A 14,413-nucleotide genomic window follows, 5' to 3' on the forward strand; every position below is an offset into this window, starting at 1 on the left:
TTTCTTCTGGCTTTGACTCCTGGAAAGGTTTGTGCAATCTCCTCTCAGGCCCTGAGGTTCCAGGGCTCAGCACCAAATGCACCACGGGGCTCATTAGGATCAAGCAAGTCCTGAAAAACCATGGCTGTGCCTCGATTTCCCTCTGGTCTGGTGCAGTTCATTAGGAAGGTTTCCTACTGCAGTTATGGAGAAAAGTTTCCAAGAGCTTCTAGGAATTACAGATTTCTATTTGAAAGGATGTATTTTATTACTGTTCTCTTTAGAGAAGAAGTGATTGCAGCACTCTGTGATTGATACTGATCCAGGGACTCCACTAAGCAGGTATGGCCTGCTCAGAGAAGCTGTGCCTTGAGCTCTGGCCCAGTGTAGAAAGCGTTGCTCCACATTCCCCAACCCCATCCTGTCTCTCCTCACTCACCTGGGATCTGCTTTGCTGAAGAATTTCCTGTACTCAGGCAGAGGGAGATTTTCTTCCTTTTTTAGAAATCTAAAACTCTTAAGTTTCAGACAATCTCCTCAAGTGTGCGCCAAGGCCAAGGTGCCACCAAGGAGGTTCCCCTTCCCCAAGGCAGAACCATGCAAGGAATGTTTTAGACACACAGGAAGTTCTGCAAGAAACACAAATCCAGAGTTGGCTGAAGGCAGAATTAGACCAACTGCTGAAGGACAGACAAGCTTTGAACTCCTTGCAGCTCCAAGCTGCAGGTGGGTTGTTGGGAGGTGTGTGAGTGAGCCCAGAGTGAGGGCAAGGGCAATGCAGAGAGGCCTGGAAGTGCTTGTGTGCAGACAGGCAGTGGGGAAGGGCAGTGCAGGGCTGGCCTGGGCCAGGAGTGAGGGTGGATCATCATGCGAAGCTGGCCTGGGCCATGGCAAGCCCCTGTTGACATCGAAATTGCTTTCTAGAGCACCATATTTAATTATTTGTTAAAGATTCTATACTGTAGAGAAAATAAATCTTTTTTTTTTTTTAATCTGTTGTCTGAATAAATCTTTCTGTCTAGTCCTGATCAGAATCAATCATAGCTGTATTTATAGAAATATACCTGATATTGCATCATCAACCCTGTGGGACAAATTGCATTTTCGTTCAATTCCACCTGTCTAATCCTTCACACATAAACCTTTGACAAAGTCTGGGGTTAGGATTGGATCCAGCCAATCTCAGTCTCCTCTTTTAGATGGAATTTTAAAAGTCTAGGTATCCTGGAGGGATTTGAGGATCCACGGTGGCTGTTTGGTGTCATTTCTCCACCTCAGGACTCAGCAGGAGTTTCTCCAATGCAGAAAGGAAGCTTTTGCCTGAAGCTCCCACTGTGCCCAGGACAGGAAGCCCTGGGAGTGTCTGGGACATCCCGGCTCTTTGGCAGCCTGGGCACTCCTGGGGTGTCACCGTGGAGCCCCCATGAGTGCCTGTGACAGATGGGTGCCTTTGCAGCCCAAGGTGCCCTGGGATGTGCCCATGGCATGGCTGGGACTGCCTCTGCCCACAGGGCTCTTGAGCATCCCAGCTCAGGCCTGGGGCCAGAGTCCCTTGCCATGGCAACCATTTGCAGTCCCATTGCCAGGGCCAGGGGATGCCAGAAGGGATCCCAGAATGGGCTGAGTTGGGAGGGAGCCATCAGGATCCTGGAGTGCAACTGCTGGCCCTGCACAGGACAGCCCAACGATCCCAGCCTGGGCCTGGCAGCGCTGTCCAAAGGCTGCTGGAGCTCAGAGAGCCCTGGAGCTGTGAGCCTTCCCTGGGAGCCTGTTCAGTGGCCCAGCAGCCTCTGGGGGAAAAACCTTTTCCTGAGATCCAAGCCAAAGCTGCCCCAAGTCAGCTCCAGCCGTTCCCTGCAGTCCTGTCCCTGGGCCCCAGAGGGAAGAGGTTCCCACAGCCCCCAGCCAGGGACCCGCTCCCAAGGCTGTTGCCAGGGCAGCCAGGGCTGGCACCAGCTGTGATGCTCGGTTTCCCTGGGCCGGGCTTTAGGAATGGGATTCCCCAATTTCCTGCTCCCGCTAAAACCGTGCCGCCCCTCGCTGCCCTCCAGCCTCCCACTGAAAGTACAAAAGGCAAAGACCCCAGGCTGGGATAAGAGGAATTTACTGGCAACAACAACAAGATAAGGAACAAACAGGAATAGAAACAATATTGATAACAGAAGGCATAAGACAAACTATACACAGGGAAAACTACAAAAACACCTATTGGCTCTTCCCAGCTACGTGTTTTCTCCTGCCTTGAAAGGACACCCTTCTCCTTGAGGGAGAGAGAGGGAGTCCCTTTCCTGGCTGTGGCAATGACCTCATATGGGATCAAATAGAGTGAAGGGGCCATGGCCAGACCCTGACATTCTTCAGTCTCACCTCTCAACATTGCCAGGGGCAGGGAAAGGGACAGGTGTCTTCCCAATGTGGCTCACAGTGAATGTGGGTCACCAGGGTTCTGCCCAATGTGGGTCAATTATTGGAGGATGAGGTTGGAGACTCACTCCTCCTCTTCCCACAGTCAGGACACTCACAGGGCTTTCCTTACCGGTGCCTCCGTTGGTGTCTTGTCAAGTTACAGCTCTGGGTGAAGCTCATCCCACACTGGGGACACTCGTAGGGCCTCTCCCCAGTGTGGATGCGCCGGTGGGTCACGAGGTGGGAGTTGTGCTTGAAGCCCTTCCTGCAGTCGGGGCAGCGGAAGGGCCTCTCCTCTGTGTGAATCCGCTGGTGCTTGAGGAGATTGGAGCTCCTCTGAAACCTCTTCCCACACTGGGGACACTCATAGGGCCGCTCCCCAGTGTGGATCCGGTGGTGTCTGATCAGGTGGGTCCTCCAGTTGAAGCTCTTCCCACACTCCAAGCACTTGTGGGGCTTCTCCCCATCATGAAGCTGCTCTTGGACCAGCTCAGAGCCCTGGCTGAAGCTCTGTCCACCTTCCTTCCTCAGGGTGGGTCTTTCCTCCTCAGAGCACCCTGGGATGGGTTTGGAGCCCCTCCTCCTAAGGGATCTCTGGGGCTTTTCCTCCCTCTTGGCTTCCTGTGCTGTGGAGACACTCAAAACAGCGTCTTCCACAAGGTTTGGCTGTGGGGATTTGTCCTCCCTGGTCTCCATCCTAAGATTCTTATCTGGGGGAGGAAGGACAAGGAGAGGATGGGATTTGCCTCCGTGCCAGAGGGAAGGGGAAGGAGATCTCCTCAGTCCATCCCCAGCAGGACAGTGTTGGCAGCAGGGTTGTCCTGCAGCCGGGGGCCGTGCTGGGCTGGGAGATGGAGCAGGAGAGAGGAGGAAAGGGGCACTGACTTCCTCCTCACCCAACTGGCTGTCCAGGGCCATCTTCCTCTTCCTCGCAAACTAAACTAAAAAACTGAGAATTAAACTAAAAATGCAGTAGTAAAAGAACCCAAAACAACAGACAGAGTCAGAATACAACCTGACACCCAGTTAGTCAGGGTGTTTGTGGCTGCAGTCCTCCTGCAGTGACAGATGTGGTTTTCTTGAAGCAATGATCTTGTAGAAGGGTGTAGTTTTCCTCTGAAGGTCCAGTGGTCGTGCAGATGGGTCTGGTCCTCCTCTGGGAATCCAGTGGAAACAGGCTGCTTCTGGTGTGGTGAATGTCAGATTATATCATGGTAGGAATGCTTGGCTCCTCCCTGTGGGAGGAGCATCTCCCAATGGGATGATTTACTTTTATCAGTCATGCAGCGAACATGAACGGCCCATTAACAGAAGATAAGCCCCTGGAGGGAGGATGGGTTGTGGAAGAGATAAAGAACACTGCCCCACCTTGTTTTAACAGCTGGGCCATTAACAGAAGATAATCCCCGGAGTTATGAGGGATGGGCCATGGAAGAGATAAAGAACACTGCCCCACCTGGTTCTCACAGATAGCAATAGAATACATTGTTTTGGTTCCATCTTGGATTACAACCCAAGACTATTGGTCAAATGCATATTCATGAGGACTGTACACATTTAAACATTCCTTTGTGTGCATATTTTCTAGGAATTCTTTAGCTTAGTTCGACCCCTGACCTCATCTTCCTAAAATATGTGCCATAATGTAGATGTAATTTATTTCCTTTTAAGGCCACCTGGTCTGTGGTTTGGCAGTTATTGATGGCCAAAGGTTCGGTGGTGGATTCCTCCTGCCTCTTTCTGTGTTATTTGCCTGGGTTTTTTTTTTCAAAGTTATCTTATCATCCAGACATTTTCACCAACGTTTTTCTTTCCATCAACGTTAGCCATTTCACTATTGTAAGTCAGTTACAGAAATACAGGCATCAGGCATTATTTGCCAACCATAGTCACAACTACAAAAATAATTAGCACATTTTAATTTTTTATTTTAATATAGTCTATTAAATAGTACGTTTATATTATTGTTTATATTTGTATTTATATTTATGTTTATGATTCTTGTCTTTTTATTATATATTTTTAGTTTTATAATATACTCTATTTTAATATTTTGCAATACCATAAACTATAATACCTTTTTCACACTGAAATATGCAATTTCCACAGGGATTAGGGTATTAACTGCTAAAGGGTGACAAATTAGACTCTATCAAAAGCAGTTTAAAAGAGATTACAAACTCCACAGTGTCAAAATCATTTGCAAAAGCCAAGATATAAGTGTGAAAGCCAAGAACTACACAGATATTTCTAACAGGTCTCCTGGCCTAACAGAACACCAGGACTGTGCTAAATGAGCAGATTGAAGGAATTACAAGGATGCATGCTAGGAGTACTGAGGACACATGAAAGGCTGTCTTTGTTTGAAAGACAGGGATCTGCTGGGGAGAGGCAGGGCCTCCCTAGAAATGGAGAATTCAAACCCCCTCCCTGCAAATTATTATCATTTAGAAAAGGAAAGGGGCTTTCAGGCAGAGGGATGAGGTTCAGAAGAACCTAGTTCTTTACTAGTATATATAACAAGGCAAACAAACAACAACAACTGCAGCATTAATAGCAAACACAACCAGGAACCTTGGGAGGCATTGTTTCACAAAGCCCGGGGCAGTCCAATCTCTTGGGACCCTGAGAGCACCAAGCTGGAAGAGTGGAAAAAATCCCGGGCTGGTGGATGGGATCAGAAGCTGTGCAGTGGCAGCTGGAATGGCAGGGATGTCCCAGCAGGGCAGGGCAGTGTGGGGTCACAGAGCAGCAAAAAGCCTCAAGGCAGCGCCGAAGAAACGGCGGCAGCGGGATGGGGCTGGGCCAGCAGGGCAGGGGGAGACGAGCTCAGAATTCCTGGGCACATGAGCAGGGGTTGGCAGATTTCACAGGACTGCTCTTTGGTGGTGGCAGCAAACTCCTCCCACAGTAAGCAGCAGCCTGGCTGTCCTCTCCCCGACACCGAGAGCAAGAGAGAGAAGCTGCCCCCAGCCCTGTCCTTTTTCCTGTCCCAAAACTCACGTTATCTCCCCCTCCTGACTTTTGGCCACCTCTATATTTTGGTCAAGCACCCAGAATCAATCAGTACTTAGTCTCCTAGCAATTTATGGAGAAAAAAATCTGTAATTAAAAAAGGATCAAACCAAACCTCCAATAATCTCCAACTCCTACTTCAGGGAACTTGGGCTCTGTTTTGGTTTGAATAGACAGGGATCTGCCAAGGAAGACTGGAGTCTCCCTTGGAATGTAAGCCCCCTCTCCCCTTTCTCAAATTATTGTAAATTTGCAATTAAAGGGGTGTTAGGCAAGGATTTTGGGGATAGGTATAGCAGTTCTTTACTAGGGATATTAAAAATACAAATGTTGTAGTATTGTAGTGCTGGAATTCTGTAGTGGTTTTTACTTGTCTGACTGTCCTTGGGAGATATTCTTCTCTTTAATGCTTCATTGCCATGACTATCTGTGCATGCACTGAAGAGAAATGAACTCAGTTTCTGGGGAAATGAGCAGCTGCAAGTTGAGGGTGTGAATTTTCGATGGTTGATAACTGGGTCTTGCAGGGCCTTGGGGCTGGCCATGGATTTCCCAGCAAAGGCTGCAAAGACACTGGAACAGACTTGTCTCTGGATTTCTCAGTCCCTGTGGATTGGTTTTCAAAACCTGTGGATGGATTGCTGAAAGTCTCTAGGTGCTTGTTGAACTCCAGGAATTTTACCAGAGCAGACTTTCTTGGTTGATTTTCCAACCTATACTCTGAATTTTGAATTTGAACCATTCAAGACTGTGAAATTGAATTAAGTTGGCTTTTATTTCTTCCCATGTCAGTAAAGTTTTTTACCTTTGAGAACTTTGTCAGTCTTCTGCAGGGGCATATGCTTGTCTCTGATGATTTTGCAGTTTTCTTCTTCAATACTGTTTTCATTACATGACTTTTATCAGTTTTTTATCAGTGTTAAACATCTGAACAGTGTATTTCAGATGCATATATCGCAGCTCATAATCAGCCTCCAAGATTTTCCTGATTATCTAAAGAGGATATAGCTCTGATAAAGGTGTCAAATACCACAGTCACTTAGAGCTTGATCTTTCAAAGTACTCATCAGCATTTTTTAAACAGTATTCTTATCCATCTCCTTTCATGTAAGAAAGGTCTTATTCCTGCCATCACAGTGTCACACAATTAAAACCCCACAGCTCTGTTTAGTACCTGTAGGTAGTTGAATTGCACTGTTTCCTTTGAAACCAGGTACGTGCTTGGGCTGCAGCCCTTGAAAGAATTCCTGATTGCAACATAATTTTGTGTGTCACAGGAGGTTACTGCTTCTGGGAGGCTCTGTGCTGATCCTTTGGAAAAAAACCCTTAAAGGATAAATCAAATGGAAAGCTCAGACAACAGAGTCATTGATAGTTTTACAGGTCTTAATTTTGTCAGTTTTCCCTTCCTTTAATTTTTTTAAAAAATAATTGTATTTTAAAGTGAAAGTCTGTTTCTCAGCAAAAAATTTTTTGAAAGTTTAGTTCGCCATTCATTCACCCCAAATCTGGTACCAGTTCATTTGACTCCATGATGACTCAGAAAATTTACAGTCATTCCTTTTGAACTTTTTCTTATATCTTTTATTATATTTTTCTTACCAGTGGTAGTGCTGACAAAAATTAAAGGGCTATGCTTTGGACAAAAAAACCCTTTTTATAGATCATCAGATTATTTTCATTGTGGGAAAGAGGTATTAGCTGGAAATAGATTCTCTTAAGGAAAGTAAGATTTTCTATTTTGAGGTGATGTGTGGAAAGAGATTCATGGAAAGATTTGACCCATTTATCTCCATCTGGTTTTAGGGGGAAGATGTGCAGGCTCTGAAGAGCAGCATTTGATGGCCTCAAGTTGGGCAACTCCAAACCCAAGGTGTCTGTTTGGGAAAACGTTGATTTCTGTAGAGCAGGTACTAAAGTTGGGGCCAGAGCTGGGAAGTGTGGCTCCCAGCCCAGAGCCACCATCTCCATAAAACCCCTCCTCCAAAGTCCTGGCATATTTTGGCATAGCCTGCAGCTCAACAGTGAAAACCAAAGCCTTGACTAAAGAACAAAAAGGGAAATGAAAAAAAAATGTCAAAAGAAAGTAATTTGCATGTCTTGGGATCAGAGAAATCATTGCAGTGAGCCATCTCTGACAGAGAGTTTTGGAAAACGAACACAGAATATTAAATTCCCTGCAGGGAAAAAGCCAACTCCATGCTCAGGCCATGATATTTATCAAAAGCAAGTCTGTGATTGCAGGAACTCTCCTGCCCAGAGGAATCCTGCAGGGCCAGCTGCTCTCCGGAAGGAGCCTGTGAGCTCCATCAGCCTTTTTGTCAAGCAGGGGCCAAGTCCCAAGTGTAGCAAGTGATTGAAAGATCCCGCCCAACTCTTGCCCAGGTGACCCAAGGTGAAGGGGGGGAGACCCCAGAGCCTTTTGGGGACACCTGGGACACACCTGGGACCTCCTGAAATTCCTTTGGGAGACCCCAGACTCTTTTGGGGACACTTGGGAACCCCGAGACCCATTTAGGGAGCCCCAAGACCCCCTTGGGATCTCCCCAAAACCCTCTTGAGACCCCCCCAAATTCCTCTAGGCCTCCCTTGGGACACCCCCAGACGCATTAAGGAACCTCCTGGGGGGCCCAGACCACTATGGGGACACATGGGTACCGCCAGGGTTCTCCTGGGATTCCCCCAGACCCATTTGGGACACCCCTGACACCCCGGACCCATTGGGGGCACCTGGGACTCCCCCACACCCATTGGGGGAGCCCTTTCTTGACTCCCCTCAACTCCTCTGGGACCCCCCTGGGACACCCCCAGACCCATTTGGGAACCTTCAGAACCTCCAAAATCCCCCTGGAACACCCCCCAGGCCCATTTCTGCCCCACCTCCTCTCTTTCAGCCCCCTCCCAGACCCCCCTGGGTAACTTAGGGGATATTTTGGAGATATTTTGGGCTAATTCTCGTTTAATTTGGGGGTAGTTTTGGGGGATATTTTGTGGTAAATTTGAGGTAATTTTGGCTTTTTGAGAGGACACATTTTGAGGATGTTTTGTGGTAATTTTTGTGTAATTTTGTGGATATTTTGGGGTAATTTGGAGACAGGTGAGAGAAAATTCCCTGGGAATGTTCCGAAAAAATTCCCAAAAATCTGCGGGGGAGTGCCTAAAATGTCCCTGAAATATTCCAAAAAAATTCCAAAAAATGTGTGGGGATTGTTTCTCTAATCCCCCAAAACCCATCTCTGTGTGATCAGCCTGTGCTCAGCACCCAGCCCCAGCAGTGTCCCAGTGCCAGCCCCTGTGGCATCGGTCCCCACAAGGGCTTTCCATGGCAATGGCCAGGCCAGGTGACCCAGGTGTGGTGTCCCAGGGAGGGCTGCCATGGAAACAGTGGCCAGCCCTGACCCTTTCTGTCTGCCTGAGCTGCCTTTGGCCCTGGCAGTGGTGTTTGCTGCTGGTCCCGCGGCGCCTGAGCAGCCAGCGCGGCACAGGGCAGGTGGCCATGGCACAGCCCCCAGCAAGGGACCCCCTCTGCTTCTGGGCACTGACACCAGCCCTGAGCAAGGGGCCCAGGCAGTGGGCTCAGGGCAGTGCCTGTGGCCACAGCCCCTTGCCATGGCCCAGGCCAGCTTGGCATGATGATCCACCCTCACTCCTGGCCCAGGCCAGCCCTGCACTGCCCTTCCCCACTGCCTGTCTGCATACAAGCACTTCCAGGCCTCTCTGCATTTCCCTTGTCCTCACTCTGGGCTCACTCACACACCTCCCAACAACCCACCTGCAGCTTGGAGCTGCAAGGAGCTCAAAGCTTGTCTGTCCTTCAGGAGTTGGTCTAATTCTGCCTTCAGCCAACTCTGGATTTGTGTTTCTTGCAGAACTTCCTGTGTGTCTAAAACATTCCTTGCATGGTTCTGCCTTGGGGAAAGGGAACGTCCTTGGTGGCACTTTGGGCTTGGCACACACACTTGAGGAGTGTGTTTGTTTTCAATGGGGAAACTCAGAAGTTTTAGACTGCTTCAAAAAAATAACAGAAGAAAACCCCTATGTTGGTCGAGTGCAGCCAGTTCTCTGAGCAAAGCAGGTCCCAGGTGAGTGAGGAGACAGGATGGGGTTGGGGAATGTGGAGCAAGGCTGTCCACACTGGGCCAGAGCTCAAGGCACAGCTTCTCTGAGCAGGCCAGACCTCCCTGGGAGAGTCCCTGGATCAATATCAGTCACTGAATGCGTCAGGCACCACTTCTCTAAAAAGAACAGTAATAAAATACATCCTTACAAATAGAAGTGTGTATTTCTTAAAAGCTCTTGGAAACTTTTCTCCATAACTGCAGTAGGAAAACTTCCTAATGAACTGCACCAGACCAGAGGGAAATCAAGGCACAGCCCTGGTTTGTCAGGACTTGTTTGATCCTAATGAGCCCCGTGGTGCATTTGGTGCTGAGCCCTGGAACCTCAGGTCCTGAGAGGAGATTGCACAAACCTTTCCAGGAGTCAAAGCCAGAAGAAATGCCCAAAGTGTCTCAAAGCATTAAAAGATCCCACTGAGGTCTATCCCCAGCCAGGCCCCTCATGGAGTCCTTGGAGGAGAGAATTGGAGGCCCGGATTGCACAAAAGCCTCTCAGAGACTCAGTGTGGGAAGGAAAATCTGAAATACCTTAAACACCTTGAGTATCTCAAAGCATTAATGAGCCCCACTGAGTGTCAATGCAAAGCTCCCAAGGGACTCCTTAAAGCAGATAATTGGAGGCCAATTATCACACACAGCACTCAGACTCAGTGTCAAAAAGTAGTTCTTAATAAACTTGGAGTACTGTGAAGTACTAATGAGCCCCACTGAGTGTTGTTACTGACTCAGAATCCCAAGGGACTTGTTAAAGTAGATAATTGGGGCCATGATTGCACAAACCTCTCATAGAGTCAGTTTTAAAAGGGAAACTCCAAGTACCTTAAAATAACTAAAGTATCTTGGAGCATTAATGAGCCCCACTGAGTGTCATTACTGACAAAGCCTCTCAAGGACTAATTACAGCAGATAATTGGATTGCATAAAACTCTCAGAGATTCCAAGGCAAAAGCAAAACCCAAAGTCCTTTGTAAAACCTGTCACCACTGCCTGCAATTCTCTGCTCTGCCTGGGGCCTGGGGATACTTTCTCTCTCCTGTCCCTCTGTGGGACCCATTAAAACTTCCAAAAACTTTGGAGTTGGATTCTGACGGAGTTCTTGAGCGGTTTCAACATCTCCCTCTGATATTCGAGGCCTCATCACCAAGCCCCAAGAGGGTCCTTAAAGTCCTTGTGCTGTGTCTGTGCTGCTGAGCTGGGCTGGGCTCCTGGCACAGAGGCAGCCCCCGGCAACCAAGAAGAGCTTAAAACCACATTTCTCTTGATGAGCAGCTCTTCTCCCAGCCCAGCAGGGCTGGGGCACTGCCTGCAGCCACCCCGGGCACAGCACACAGGCACAGAGAGCTTCAATCACTCAGGGCTGGGAAGGGGCTGACAAGTGCCTGGGGGAGAATCACTCCCAGCCCTCGGCACAGGAACCTCTGGCTGTAGGACAATGCAGCTGCAGCTCCTGCAGTCCTCTCCTAAAGCTGGAACATGCCAATGCCTACAGACTCTGTGAGTACATTCTCTGCTTCTCTCCTGTGTAGAGCAGCCAGGGGTGCCCAGGGCTGTCTTGCAGAGCAGGGTCCTGCAGCCCAGGGCGCTGTGCTGGGGCAGGGACTCTGCTGCCTGCCAGGGACAGCTCTCAGCCAGCCCTGGGAGCTGCTGCCAGCACAGGGGGACAAGATCTGGGTGGAAGGAGGCAGCTGGTAAGGCTTGGAAGTGTTCTCCTTGTGTGGTGAGGATGCTGCATTTTTGAGGAATGCTCCCAACATGACGTTTAATTGCCAAACATTTCCAAGCAGATTATCCAGAGAGTACAGTGAGGCAGGGGCTGCATAAATGAGGAAATCTTGCTTTATAAATCTACTGTTGTCTGCTGTCTGGATGGGAAATTGCACATAGACATTAATCTCTCAGTTCAGGTTGAGAAAGAAGAACCAAGTAATTTTCTCTCAGACCTTACTAAACCAGGCAGTGACAGAAATCAGCACAGGGCCCCTTGCAGGCAGCACCAGAATCACTTTTCCAGTCTCCTCACAGTTGCTCTGAGGTTGCCATCAGAGCCTGCAGAGCCAGAGCTGCCCCTGGGCAGTGCCTGAGCTGGGAGGGCTCTGCAGGGCAGAGCTGAGCCCCCAGGGCTGGGCTGGGCTCTGGCAGCACTGGCAGGGCCCAGCCCTGGGCACAGGGAAGCAGCTGCAGGCAGGGACAGCTCCAGGCAGCAGAGCCCTGGGCAGGCAGTGGGGGGAAAGTGCCATCAAGCTGTGCTGGGATATTGAAAGTCCTCTCCAAACCGAACTATTCCATGACCACTATTTTTACAGATGCCCATGCCAAGACACTGGAAATGTCCAACAGCAGCTCCATCAGCCACTTCCTCCTGCTGGCATTGGCAGACACGAGGCAGCTGCAGCTCCTGCACTTCTGCCTCTTCCTGGGCATCTCCCTGGCTGCCCTCCTGGCCAACGGCCTCGTCATCAGCGCCGCAGCCTGCGGCCACCACCTGCACAGCCCCATGTTCTTCTTCCTGCTCCACCTGGCCCTCAGTGACCTGGGCTCCATCTGCACCACTGTCCCCAAAGCCATGTACAATTCCCTCTGGGACACCAGGACCATCTCCTACACAGGATGTGCTGTACAGATTCTTTTCTTTATGTTTTTCATGTCAGCAGAGTTTTGTCTCCTCACCGTCATGTGCTACGACCGCTACGTGTCCATCTGCAAACCCCTGCACTACGGGACCCTCCTGGGCAGCAGAGCTTGTGCCCACATGGCAGCAGCTGCCTGGGCCAGTGCCTTTCTCAATGCTCTCCTGCACACAGCCAATACATTTTCCCTGCCCCTGTGCCATGGCAATGGCCTAGGACAGTTCTTCTGTGAAATCCCCCAGATCCTCAAGCTCTCCTGCTCACACTCCAACCTCAGGGAACTTGGGCTCATTGCTGTTAGTGCCTGTCCATTTTTTGGCTGTTTTGTGTTCATTGTTTTCTCCTATGTGCAGATCTTCAGGGCCGTGCTGAGGATCCCCTCTGAGCAGGGACGGCACAAAGCCTTTTCCACCCGCCTCCCTCACCTGGCTGTGGTCTCCCTGTTCCTCAGTACTGGCATATTTGCCTACCTGAAGCCCCCCTCCATCTCCTCCCCATCCCTGGATCTGGCCCTGTCAGTTCTGTACTCACTGGTGACTCCAGCCCTGAACCCCCTCATCTACAGCCTGAGGAACCAGGAGCTCAAGGCTGCAGTGTGGAGACTGATAACTAGATGATTTTAGAAACATTAAACTGCTGGCCAATTTCTGTAAATCGCTTGTAATAAAACTCAAATTTGATATTTCTTGTTGGTTTGGTTGTGGGGTTTCTCCTGGGTTTTATACTTGTAATCTTTTTTTAAATAAATCTCATTGTTTGTGCCATTTCTCATTTTATTTCTCTCCACCTCCCCTGTGGCCACACACTATGCCAATGAGGGGCTGCACTCTTGGCGTCTTTAAATGAACTCAAGGATCTCCCAGCCAAGTTTTCTGCAGAGATGCCCCTTTTGTTCCCTTCTCTGCAGCTGCAGCAGCAATGTCTGTGTGCAGAGCTGGGGGCAGATCAGGGCTGGCACAGCAGCTGTGCCCAGGAGCAGCAGCCCTTGGTGCTGCCAGTGCTGCTGCCGTGGCCCTGCCCCGCTGCCCTCCTGGCCCTGGTGTTGCTGTAGGGCCTGAGGGCTCTCGGGGCCGGGCACAGGGCTGGGGGTGGCAGTGCCGGGGCTGCAGCAGGGACAGGCCACGGGCACTGCTGGGGCAGCGCTGACGCCTCAGGGCAGGGCCTGGGGGCTCCAGGCTCCTTGCCCAGGCTCTCTCCAGAAGACGCCCAGGCCAATGCTCAGCACAGAAAAGCCCCGGGAGCAGCCCCAGGCTGGCCCTGGGCAGGCTGGGGGCAAACAGCAGGGCTGGGGCTCTGCAAGGGCCCTGGGGGAGACGGGAAGGAGCAGCAGAGCAGGGGCTGATCCATCCCCAGTGCGCTGGACACCCCAGGGCAGCGTCCCAGAGCGTCCTCATGCACCTGCCAACAACATCCCCCCTGGGCAGCCCTGGCCTCTCCCCCAGCTCACACAGGGGCCGCATCCTTGCAGGCACAGACACGGCAGCACTGCCTCAGGAGCCCCTGTTTGCACTGCCCAGAGCAGGCCTCAGCACCCCCATGCTGTTGGTGTGGGGAGATGAACCTGAGGGAGCACAAATGCCATCAGCCCCTGGGGCCAGGAAGGGCTGGGCCACAGCAGGGAAACCACTCAGCTTTGGCGTGGTCTCTCAAGTCACACAGAGAGTTTGCTCCCATCAGCTCTGAGTTTCCTGTGCCACTGCAGATGTTGTTGCTCACAGCCAGGGCTACCTGGCAGCCACCCCCACACTGCCCTCAACATTTCCTTTGCTTCACCTTGGATTTCTTTACCTTTCCCTGGCACAAATTTCTTCCTGTGGCCTTCCCTTGTTCCCTCCCCTGCAAACAGCCCAATCCTGGTTGCCCTTTCCTCTCTGGCCCCACTCCCCATTGCAGTTCCTGAGTTGGCACCATGGGAACGTCCCTTTGGGAGCAGGATCATCCTCCAAGTGCTTCAGGAATTGTCTGCAGGCTCCTGCAGTGCCTGGGGCTGCTCCCTTGCCAGAGGCACCCCAGGCCAGGGGGGCACATCTGGGCTGCTGTGTCTGGCTCTGGGGCTCCTGTTGTGGGCCATGAGGAGGAGCTGCAGAGGCTCTGCAGGACTGACAGGATGGGCTTTGGGGCTGTCAGGAGAAGCTCAGGGACCTGGGCTGCTGCACCTTCTGAAGAGGAGGCCCAGGCCTCATCCTGACACTGCTGCAAGGCTGCTTTCAGAGAATCACACATGATCAGCAAGGCTGCAAATGACCTTGGACATCATCAAGTCCAAGC

The 14,413-nt window shown here is 50.6% G+C and overlaps 1 protein-coding gene across 1 annotated transcript; it reads left to right on the forward strand.

Annotated features, from left to right (window-relative positions):
* Window positions 1-11,844: 11,844 nt before the first annotated feature.
* Window positions 11,845-12,762, forward strand: LOC310923515 (olfactory receptor 14J1-like; the record flags this gene model as incomplete). Its single annotated transcript, XM_083885487.1, has 1 exon — window positions 11,845-12,762. The coding sequence occupies one exon, from the start codon at window positions 11,845-11,847 to the stop codon at window positions 12,760-12,762; it is 918 nt and encodes a 305-aa protein (XP_083741613.1).
* Window positions 12,763-14,413: the final 1,651 nt, after the last annotated feature.

Source organism: Zosterops lateralis, assembly GCF_965231275.1.
Source record: "Zosterops lateralis genome assembly, contig: HAP1_HAP1_SCAFFOLD_79, whole genome shotgun sequence".
Classification (NCBI taxonomy): domain Eukaryota; kingdom Metazoa; phylum Chordata; class Aves; order Passeriformes; family Zosteropidae; genus Zosterops; species Zosterops lateralis.